The sequence below is a fragment of the Macrobrachium nipponense genome, chromosome 5 (genome assembly GCF_015104395.2).
Source record: "Macrobrachium nipponense isolate FS-2020 chromosome 5, ASM1510439v2, whole genome shotgun sequence".
NCBI lineage: Eukaryota > Metazoa > Arthropoda > Malacostraca > Decapoda > Palaemonidae > Macrobrachium > Macrobrachium nipponense.
In genome coordinates this window covers 123,356,376-123,368,875 of record NC_061107.1, presented here as the reverse complement: position 1 = coordinate 123,368,875, position 12,500 = coordinate 123,356,376, and the positions used below count along the sequence as shown (strand labels likewise).

The window sequence follows — 12,500 nt, the reverse complement described above, 5'->3', positions numbered from 1 at the left end:
CTCCCATCGGGACCGGGCGGAGACGGTAACCAGCAACAGCTCGCCTGACGCTAGAGATCAGCGTCGACGTTCTCAGCCGAGCCTCTCGCCCCAGGCGAGCGGCAAGGCTAGGCCTGCTGCTCGATCGCCACTGCGGGTGGACGATCAGCAGCAGCCCTCCAAGCACGCTGGTCCTGCCAGCGAGCTAGGGGGGAGCGTCAGGTCTGCCTCTCCTGTACCTTCAACCTCCTCGGGCTACACCGGGAGGAGCGAGGTACCTATGAGTGATCGCGAGAGGTGCGCCGCTCGCGATCCCGCTATGACGCCGTATGGACCAGGCACGGTTCTAGACCGACCAGGACATACGCGCAATTAGCTGGAGGCGACCGTCAGGGGGTCTGCCGCTGTTCCTCCTTCTGAAGGAGGAGTATCTCGGGATCTGTTCTTGTTGGAGGGACTGGACGGTCCTACTCCGCAAGACACGGTTTACTCCCGAGATACAGAGGAATTTGCAGAAGTCATTAAGCTGATTCGTCAGCATAATGACCTTGCGGAAGGATTGCCGCTCCCACCAGCAGAGCCCACGTCTCTGCTCGAGTCGTTTTGGGGCTCGAGAGGGAACCCAAACCGACGGTGGGTCTGCCGCGATCGGAACTTGCCGATTCTGTCTCGAACCAGAGTCTCTCGTCTCCGGACAAGAAGGCTCTCTCAGTTCTGGCCGGTCGATCAAGCTACTTCACCTCCTCTACTGCGACAGCGGCGTTTCTACGTGTCTTCGGACACCGTATTTGAATACTCCTTCGGTCCTCCTGAGAGGTTTCGACCTCGACGAGGACTGGAATGAGTCGGAGGACGGTATCGGTTTCTCTCCTGTCAGGTGTCGATCAGCCCCACCCAGACGACGTTCACAGTCGCGGCAGACCCTTACCTACAGTGAGAGTTCGTAACCCTCCGCGGGAAAACGTTTTTCCTCCTGACGATACGTTTTCCCAGACTCTAAGAGGCCATCGCCGCAAGGCGATGGCTGTTCCTACTCTTCTCCAACTGCTAGTTCCACTGGTAGGCGAGCGAGTATCCAATTCCTCCCCCATTCCCTCTCTCCTTACGGTTACGAGGGAAAGGGGAGGGATCCTACAGAGATTTCTCTGTAGGATCCCACGTTCGGGACTGCGCTACCGGGGGGACCTTCGGGTCCTACCTGACGTAAGCCCCGGTCGTTGAGGAGGAATCCTGCCCCATTCTCGATTTCTACGGGAATCGAGAGGACCACCAGCCGATATCGTTTGACGAATTCGGTGGGGGTTTCGCAGACTGCTTAGAATTCTACGGAATTTCTAACGCATTCAGTGTTCGAGTTTTACGATCTCCAAACACTTACGCGAGACCACGGTCCAAAGTGAGCGAGACGAGAATCCCCGATATACACGATAATCGGGAACCTCGCCTATGCTCGAATTCCTGGAATTTCTAGCATTGGGAGAAGACTGCTGCTGAAGAAACTATCTCACAGTAGGCGACCAACCTGGACTAGAGAAGATCGGACGGGAATATCCAGTTTGGCTTGAACTATCGTCTTAGTATTCTGTTCACCATTGAAGCTTTCCTTCGAGGAAGACTTCTCCTTCACTCTCTTTGATAGAGATCGAAGGTGGTCGATCTCCAATCCTTATTTTGGTTTTGGTTTCTTGAAGGAAAGAATTTAGGATGGAGATCGTTGTTCAGAATCCTACAAATATACTACGTATATTAACCTCGCGACAAATGATTCTACTAAGCAGTTGAATTGTCCGAGGGGTAGGCGCATATCCTAGTTAATCTACGGATTGCGACTTATAAGAGAAGTATTCTAATTGAACTGCAACTCGGGGTTGCCTGCAACCTCCCAGGAGTTTTCAGTTTCAATTTTATATACTTATGGTTTTGTCACGACAACACCATTTCAACTTTTATATTTACCGAAATTCGTTTCGCCTAAATATAATTGCTCGAGCATATCTTTTATGCTCGGTAGTTCTAGCCGAACGCATTCCTTCGTGGAATAATGGATTACCTGGCAACTCAGGATGAAGAGTCAGCGAGAGCTCAGGCTCAACTACTGCGTATTGAACTGCCTGATAGCAGCTCAGTATCAGCTGGGCCTCCGATATGCACGGTCATGTATGTCTCTCTCTGCCCTGCTTTGATTGACTACCGAAACCGTATCTCTGCCCAACAATCATGGACTTAGGTCTCTGATTAACGGGGATTCTCGCAATAATGAAGGACCATCTACTGCTGTGATGCTAGATTCCATCGCCTTCGACATTGCGAGAATTTTCAACAGGGATATCTCTTGGACTCTTTCATCTTCTGTTTACCGCACGGTAACAGAAGTCTGTACAAGTCTCCCGCTGCATCGCACTGCGATAATGCGAATGATTTTGCAGACATCTGAGTTTGTCTTCAAAATATCTCTTATTCGTAGGTGTACAATTGTTCATTGTTCAACCGAATTACGAGATGTGTCAGAAGACACCGCCTACTCTCTGACCTGACAGCTCTACTTCCAAATGTTCAGCCCATGAGAAGCAGTTCTTCAGGCGGCTTTCCCCTGTGTTTTCATTACTGAAGAACGCCCCGCTTTCATTGCAACTACGACTTCTCACCGGACAGCAATGAAAATAGCGGTTAGCGTTTTCAGTCATTTGTAAGCACAGGTTATGAATCTTGAGAATCCTTCTCTCGATTCATCTGTGAAGACGTAGGTTGCATTCAATATCTACCTTCGTCTTCAACGGTACATAGTGTTGTTTCTCCTTAGCTGAGATTCAACAACCATGAGATGTTTTACCTTCAGGGACCTCGGTCTCTAGAAGGCAATTGACTTTTGCCTGTTGGGCACATGCCTTAAGAGAATCATCACCTCGCTGTCCGGCATTGGTGACAAACAAATACATTATTTGTTTGGTCTCTCGGCATAACCCTTTAAAGGTGAAGGTCACGTGACTTACTCGGATGCTTTGACAACTTGCCTCCTACCGAACGCAGTCAGTCGGCAGCTGTCAGAGCGGCCGAGTCAGTTACGAACTACGCTGTTGACTTAGTTCGGTTGTTACAGAGCAATCATTACTTCGTTTTAATAGCTTGTCACAGTACCCATACCATTGACACCCACCATGGAGTGTCGGTGTCCTATCCACTACCGAGAACTTCGCTGCATGGGGATAGGAGGATGCGAGAGACTTTCGTGGCAAAAGGGGGGGACAGACCAGTATGGGTACTGGACATCACCGAAGTAGAGAAGAGGGATAGGTCATGCGACTATTTCCTTCTTTTCCTCTGAGGAACTGCATGACTTCTCCTGCGAAGTCAAGCATCCAGGCGATGGGGATCCGTGACGCTCGATTTCGTACCGAACTTCGTAGCGAAGACTCAGAACCCTTCGGTCCCTGACGATTGGTTCGAGTCGTTCACAATCCCCTCCCTAATGGACTTCACCGCCTTCGATGCGAAGGAGATGCTGCCTTGTCCGCCGTGGCGCAGGTACTGAAGGCAGGGGTCTGATCAACCAGACCACATGCACTTCCTTCTACCTTCGGGATATTGCCCACAGGTCCTTGGATCCTTTTTCCTTTGGACCCGTGGTGGGCTGCTCAACACGTTGTGTAGCGAACCCAGACCCTCGCAGGCTGAACAGCATCGAGTCCTGGTGTGACCATAAGATTGGATGAGTGAATGAGAGTGTGACTGGCTCCTCTTCCCATCTTTTTCTTCCCCTCTACCTGTGGGTTAGAGGGTACACGGTCGTCACCCTGCTGGATAAGGACAAAATGCAGGTGAGCTACTCAACAGAGCCCCATCCTATCCCTTTCACTAGGGATAGGAGCGTATATCCACCACTTCCTCCAACAAGGGGGAGGAAGTGGATGCCAGCTTGAGACAACCCATACTTTATGTTGCCTCTTGCAAACAGGAACAAGTTCTTGCTTGCTGGTACGAAGAGATACGCTTGCCTCTCTCTTAGTACTCGGCCCAGAGGTCTGACCATTGATCCTGCGGTGCACACCCCGATCAATCGGACAGAGGCTTGGATCCCTCCCTCGCTCTTACGACCAGGGAGGCATTCCAGGGATGGACGAACACCAGTCTCTTCATCAAAAGACTCAGATTCCTCCCACCAAGAAGTGAGTCTTCCTATTGTTAAAGGACCGATGGTTTGTATTACGTATCGGAACAAATGACAATTTGTCGAAAATTGCATTTTTCCTAACTATACAAACCTGAGGTCCTTTACATATAGTCCCTCCTCATGCCACCCCTCACTCTGCGTATTTTGCATGGGCCAAAAGCAAAAGTGATTTGTTTACCTCCCAGTCGCGCGGCGCGCGACTGTCGGACAAGCAGTTAACTACGTTCTTCCCCGTTCGAAGCTTACGACCGTTCCAGCTGCCGCTAGCTACTTCCTATTGTTAAAGGACCTCAGGTTTGTATAGTTAGGAAAAATGCAATTTTCGACAAATTGTCATTTTTATAATATTAGGTAGGAATTTAAATGTTTTCTTTCTGTATGTCCTCCTTCCTTCCTAACCTTATTTAGTTATAGGTATGTTATTTGGGCCCTTTATTTACTGCTTATGTGTTATTTTGCTACTGTCTTAGGGATGCAGTTTTAGAGGTTAGGTAATCCTACTGGATTTATTTTAAGGACTGCATATTTGTCCTGTAGTCACAAGGCTGACTGTTGTTTATTTTCTTGCCTTGTGTAATATATTGTTAAGGTTTTCTCTCGTGTTTTCGTCGCCATTGACCTTTATTTATTGGACACTATTACTGCCCTCTCTTTCCTGGTGCTTTAAGAACTTGTACCACGCCCCACAAGGGTCGTAATATATATATATATATATAATATATATATATATATATATATATATATATATATATATATATATCATACATACACATAACATACATACATACATGCATACATACATATACATACATATATATATATATATATATATATATATATATATATATATATATATATATATATATATATATATTATATATATATGTGTGTGTGTGTGTGTTGTGTGCGTGTGTATGTGTGTGTATGTATATATGGATGTATTTAAGTACATATAAAAATAGATACAATGAGACTTACCCGTCAATGTGAAGACTGATAGTTCGCTGGAAAAAGTCGACAGAAATCCAGCCAGTTGACAAAGGGGTGACGTTCTCCAGACGGCGTCGTAGATGAAGTAAACTCCCCGATAACTGACGTCGACAATGGCGATGATGAGGAGGTAGAGTCCCATGCAAAGGTCCCCTAGGGCCAAGTGAGTGATCAGAAAGGAGTGCACCTACGCAGGGACAAGAAAAGGAGGCGGTATCCATGGTTATTCTCGTCACGAAGTCGTCGGAAGAATTTCAGACAAGTTAGTGACCCAAACTTAACAGGACAAGACGTTGGATTCATTTTTGTATGTGAAGTTTTCAAATATACCTCTGAGGTTCTATGTGCATTTTGCCCACAACAGCATTATCATCTTTCAGAAGATAGAACCTTATTCATAAAGAAGATGACTGCAAGGGCCACTAACTTCAAATTCAAGCTCCCCATGAATATGGTGATTATTTAAAAGAAGTTACAGAAATTAATAATAGGAAATACCGAGAGAGGAGATCAGGTTATTAGAGTAAAATATCAGTCAAAAAAAGAAAGTTACATAGAATTTTTAAATTCTATTGATATCAGAATCATCGGGAATATTATTGACAGTAAATTGGAAAATGCTTCCAAATCCCAAATTATTGCGATTCGAGAAACTTGAACGCAGAATTCAGGAAAACTTTGTTAGCGTATTACAAGCTCCACATTTCCCGTTGGAAAGAATGAACAGAATGGATTCAAGTTTTCCCGAAAGATTAAACAATTTTGCCTCCAAAAGCAGGACGCTTCATTTAGCATCCAATCCTTAACAAGAATATAAATTCATATAATTAGATTTATGATTCTGATAAAATATTCAGATTCATTCTAGTGTCTTTAAAAAAAATCATAATTTTTTTGTATTACGTAAATTAACTTTATTTGCTTATGAAGCATGCACATTCTCTCTTATGCTCCTTTATACTTATAAATACACCTTTAAGCTACACATCTTTTAAATTATTTTCAGTAAAACCGACACATTTTTAAAATTATTTTCTGTTGAACTTACTTGAATAAACGAAGTTCGACGGCTATGAGTGTCATTCCTCACTATGTGCCCATCTACATGCATTTCAATTTCCACGTTTTGCCATAACTATATCGGTATTAAGTTGTTGGTATATATTCATTCGGAAACTATATAGATACACGTATGCAAATGTTACAAAATTTAATCCTTTAATTACGGGGACACAAGAGAGGATTCAAGTGGCAATGACGGTGTGATTGCTTTTCTTTGAAAGGTTAGGAACATGGCTAAAACGACAAATTAAAGGGTGCATTTTAAGTCTTTGTTAATGATCAAAAGGATTCAGGAAGTCATTGAACGATGAAATGCTTTTCGTTAAGCTGTAGAATTTTACTGAAGAAAGAATAATAAACTTAAAGACATGTATGGCGGTCTGCTTTATTTAAGAAAACATCTTTTCTTCTTCAGACACTACGCTAGTACTTGGACTCCTACCCATATCCCTTGAAAAGTAACTTCTTTTGCAAAAATGTACATCAACGGATTACTGATAAGCATTGAGAGAGAGAGAGAGAGAGAGAGAGAGAGAGAGAGAGAGAGAGAGAGGTTGTCAAGAAGATGCATAATACACACGAACGAAGACCGCTTCTTGGAAGCCCTCACCTTGTTATCGTTATCAAAGAAAGTTCTCCAGATGATGACCAAGAGGTTGCCGGAAAGGGCGACAGTGCCGAGAATCCAGGCGCAGATTCTGAGGACAGTGTTGGTCATGAGATCCTCACAGGAACTAAATTCGTCTGGTGGTGGGGAACACTTCTTCACCTGTCGAGCTAGGCAGCAGAAACGGAATTCGTCCGTCCATCTGCAGCAAAAGGCGTGCTTATAAAAGTAAACAACCGAACAAAATATGGAAAGCTATATTTAGATAAAGCTTTACTGTGCTGATGGGGAGTTGTATGTAAAGATAAAAACGAAACCCAAGGCTCTTACTGAATTGTGTCATCTTATGTACACGTGATTTTGCATTGTACAGCCTCCCTTCTGATCCGAAATTCATTCTTCAGTGGAGAGCAATGAAACAGAAAATTACTGACAAAAGATTCATTATGGAAAATCATAATTAGACCATTCAAAAGCATTCAAATATTTACAGCACACTCAACATCAGCAGGAAAGTAAAATCAATACACCATCATATAATTCATGATTGAGGTAAGTGTTTATAGTATTTCTGCTTAATGCAAATGGTGTTGCAGATTTCATAGCACTTTAAGGACAGTCTGTTCAACAAGCATCATTTAAGATGACTCAATCACCTGATTTCAGTTTTCTATGGATATCTTGATTCTTCGAAGGATTTATTATCTTTAGAACTAAAATCCTTGAGTGAGTATCTAATATATCGTTCATTGAATGGTATAACCAATTAAAAGGAGCTTTACCCTTCGCATGCCAAAGTGTAATAAAATTGTGCAAAGCAAGTACAAACAAAAAGGAAAATGCATAAGAAAATGTTATCATTTTGGTATATCCGGAATGGTACGGACACATTAGGATATGCTGCCGAACTGAATTAGGATGATTATGATGAGGCCAATGGTATTATATTTAATGGTGGCTGGCAGGTGGCCAAGGAAATTACAGCGTATTAATTTGCTTTCATTCATCATGAATCATATTCTTGTACATGAATGGCTGACACTTTTCAGCAGTTTATCAAAGAATTGCGTTCTTGGGAACTCATGTATTTCGAATAATCAAATGCCCATTTTTTTTTTTTAACACGTGTCAATAAAAATGACTCATTTCCATCTATCCTAAGATCTCCATAGCCATCATCAGCGTAATAAATAAAAAAAAAATAGAATAAAGTCGGCTTTATCAAGCGTACTCAGGCCAAGGGGTAAGCTGGGAATAAACAGAAAACAAAATAAAGTTAGCTTTATCAAATATACTCAAGTCAATGGGTTAGCTTGGAATAAATAGAAAATAAAATAAAATCAGTTTTATCAGGCGTGCTCAGGTTGATGGGCTAGCTTGGAATAAAATAAAGTCAGCTTTACCGAGCGTACTCAAGGCAATGTGTTAGCAAGAGTACTCAGGTCAATCGCTTAGCTGGGAATTAAATAAAATAAAACTAAAGTAAAACCAGCTTCATCTGGCATTCGCATGTGTAAAAACAGCAAATAATATTCTTGCATCCGAGGCATACCGGTATAATTTCTTTTTATTTGATTCTTTTACACATGATAGATCACTAAATAACTTATAAATCACAAACAGGTTATTCTCGTCTTTTGTAACTCCAGAGTTCTAAATATATGAGGGTGAAAAGGATGAAAAAGATCTCATTTCCTAGAAACGTCATGGTCGTTAGCAAGCAAATAATGACAGGCAAATATACCGTTAAGTAAAGCACAAAGAAAGTCTGCTGATTGCGCAGAAGAAAATGACTCGTACTGCACAGAGAGACTAGGGGAAAAGTGGAGAGAGAGAGAGAGAGAGAGAGAGAGAGAGAGAGAGAGAGAGAGAGAGAATTTGTAGTGAACATAGCGAAAGAGATTTAAGGAGGAAACGGTTAAAAAACTCATGTTGAGTTACTTACAAGTATTCCAGCTTTGCGAGTCCTGAGAATATTCTTGGCCCCATTACTGCAATCTCGTTGTTCCGGATGTCCCTATAGAGAAAATGGTAAATTCATTAAAGTTTACTGATATTTCAAGTGGACATTTTCGTTTAAATTCGTCAATTGGCAGCATGTTAATTGACAAGGATAGTTTTACATTGCCATAGTGGTCTATACTATTGAATGAATTTAACTAATGAACATTTTTCAAATGAAGTCATTTCATTAATTCAGTTATGATCTTACATCAAGGAAATGCCATATGAGAAAAATAAATGGCCGCAGACTCGGGTAATGAATGAATTTCACTGGTGAACACTTATCAAAGGACATAGTCATTTTATTAATACCAATATGATCTTACATCAGGGAAATACCATATGACGGAAATAAGTAGCCAAAAACCCGGGCAAGATTTTTCACATGAACCAATGTAAAAGTTAAGGGAGATATTCACCATATTTATAAATGTATTTTGAACGCAAATAACAATTGAATTCATTTCAGCTGTTACAAATTAGGCTATAAACCCAAGCGCTGTGACACTTGCAGCCATTCAGTAATTAAGACAGTGAAAACGGAGAGTTGGAATGGTTGGGCAGCAAGATGGAAGGAAGTAAATGAGAATGGAGGTAGAGTAAAAGGCTCAAAAGTGGGAGCAGCTATGAGGCCAAAAGGACACTGCAAACAACTTGTAGCAATGCCTGCAGTGCAAAAGCGTGAGGTGCAAAGAACGATGAAGAAAATCATGATAAAAAGAGAAAATGGGATATTGTGAGTAAAAGGAAACACAAAAGCACTGCGAAATTCATCTACAGAATAAAAAAAAATATAAATATATATATATATATATATATATATATATATATATATATGTGTGCGTGTGTATATATGTATATATATATATATATATATATATATATATATATATATATATATATATATATATATATATATATATATAGTATATATATATATATATATATATATATATATATATATATATATATATATACATATGTATATATATATATGTATATATATATATATATATATATATATATATATATATATATATATATATATATATATATATATATATATATATACATATGTATATATATATATATATATACATATGTATATATATATATATATATATATATATATATATATAATTATATATATATATATATATATATATATATATATATATATATATATATATATATATATATATATATATATATATACAAAAAGTTTGCATAATTTGTATCACAACAGTAAATTAGAGAAGGAAATATTCTTCCTCCACTCACTGGAGCAGATTGAAATAAAGATAGCGTGGCCATCTGCAGTGGAGAAACGAAAGATAAAAATAGTGAATTTGTGAGAGTGGATTATTGACCAAAGGAGCTGCCTTGATTTGATTCTCCCAGGAAGCGAGACAGATAAAGAAGGTCGCGAAACATGAAAGAGATATCTCAAAGGGGAACGGAAAAGAAGGAAATGCTTCCCAAAATAGGCGAAATTTGTTTGGAAGCCAATTTAGGAATGTGAACTCTGTGTTATCCGAAAGGCAAGTTCTATGTACCTTGAGATGAATGAAGAAGATGTACTGTTAAGTAACTGGAAAATACAAAAGAAGGGAAAAAAATGAAATAAAAAAGAAGAGGGAATAGAAAATTCTTACCAGAGGCAAAAGTAGATATAAATTGCTTGGATGAAAAGCAATAAATGAATCTAACAAAGATTCTCAAGTCAGTTTGATAAATTTGAGATGCCAAAGAAAAAATGGGATGACTGTTTGAAGTTCCAAGCAAAAGGTGATTAAATATCAGTAAAACTTGAAAAAAATATATCTTCATTGGACATGATACATCTAGCCAGCCAATTTAAATCAGAGTATATGAAATAACACTGACATCTTTTCTCATTCAGTGCCTAAGACAATGAAAACGTATAGTTGGGATCGCTAGATAGAAATATGGAAGAGAGGAAACGGGATCTCTCTCTCTCTTTCTCTCTCTCTCTCCCTTTATCCCTTGCATTTCTGTGAACTATGAAAGACTTTAGGAAAGCTCTCTCTCTCTCTCTCTCTCTCTCTCTCTCTCTCTCTCTCTCTCTCTCATTTCTATGAATAATGCGCAGTTTATTCGGAACAAAGTAGATCTCTTCAAAGTATTGATAGCAAGTGAAGATTTAGATATCATAGGTATCACAGAAACAATGATGCAAGAGGCAACAAGAGACTTCGTAGGAGAGTAAAAAATAGCAGGATATAAATTGTTTAAAAAAGATAGGCCCAATAAAAAAGGCGGAGGCGTTATGTTACATGTCAAGAACCACCTCAGTCCAATAGTTTAAAATTAAAACCACTCAAGAAGTAATTGGCATCAATATAAGCCGTCCAGAGAAGAAGCAAACTCTAATACTAAGTGTAGCAGACCCTCCCGCCCCACCAACCACAAATGTCCAACGAGAAGCTGTGTGCGCTACTGAGACAAGGAATAAACAACAAACTCTACAAACTAATGGGAGAATTCAATGCAGCAACACACTGGGGCACTATGACTCCACAGTAAACTTAAAAGGAAAGACTCTTTAACAAATCTGTCAAAAAGGAATTCCTCCACCAATGAATTGACAAACTTACCAGAGGAAACAACATACTAGACTTAAGCCTATCAACAGAAGATAACCAAGTGTCTGACCTTTCAGTAAGTGTAAATCTAAGCAAAACGACCATAACATTATTACATTTTCTATTACTATTCAACTTAAAAAAGAGAAGAATAAACTAAAGAGATTTGACTGTCGTCGAGGAGACCTAAAAAACTAAAATAGTATGTTAAAAATCTAGAGTACGACAAAAACACAAACGTAGATAAGTACTGGGGCCTTTTCAGAAGAATGCACAGAAAAACGCTCCATATGTATCCCATTAAAGCAAATGCTAACAAATGGCAACCCTCAGCCTGAGTGGTTCAACAGAAAAACTAGAAATTGAATAAGAGAAAGAGACAGATTGCACAAATAAATGAATCCACACATAACACCAGAAGAAGCAAGCAGGCACCAATTAGTAAGAAAGGCAAAAATAAATGAGGATAAGAGAGAGACAGCAGTTTGTAAGGAAACCCAAAAGAATTATGTGTGCAATAGAAAATAAAAAAAAATGGCATAGGCCCCCTAAGAGACAATGGAGGAAACCTAGTGAATTCAATCCTTGTACCAGTTATTAAATATGAAGGGGCAGAACTACTAGACAAAATAATATATACAGAGGAAGACGTTAAAAACAAAATAAGAAAGCTAAGCAAGTTCAAATCTGGCCAGGATGGGATTCATCCAAATCAAATTAGAGTTAAAAGAGGACATAGTTCCTTACCTATATTAATTCTACAGGAAAACTGCAGAACAAGGAAAAGCACCTAATGGATGGAAACTAGGCAACGTGCCTTAAGTTTACCAAAAAGGTTTAAGAGAAGAGCCAGATAATTATAGACCAATCTATCTATAAGATTTATTAGTCCATAATTGTAGATAAAATTGTGGATCACATTGACAGAAACAACCTGGTGTTAAAAAGTCAACACGGATTCAGACAAAACAAATCCTGCCTAACAAACTTCTTGGAGTTTTTCCATGACATGCTTGGTATTTACGATCATAGTAGAGCAATAGATATATTCTACTTAGATTTCCAAAAGACTTTTGACAAAGTT

The 12,500-nt window shown here is 39.7% G+C and overlaps 1 protein-coding gene across 1 annotated transcript in view; it reads right to left on the bottom strand.

Moving 5' to 3' along the window:
• LOC135215929 (G-protein coupled receptor GRL101-like) overlaps window positions 1-12,500 on the bottom strand; it is a 312,597-nt gene that overhangs the window by 27,499 nt on the left and 272,598 nt on the right. Inside the window, exons 20-22 of the mRNA XM_064250884.1 lie at window positions 8,752-8,823; window positions 6,810-7,008; window positions 5,126-5,324 (exon numbers count right to left, since the gene is read on the bottom strand). Coding sequence (XP_064106954.1) covers window positions 5,126-5,324; window positions 6,810-7,008; window positions 8,752-8,823 — 470 coding nt within the window. The remainder of the gene's footprint in view (window positions 1-5,125; window positions 5,325-6,809; window positions 7,009-8,751; window positions 8,824-12,500) is intronic.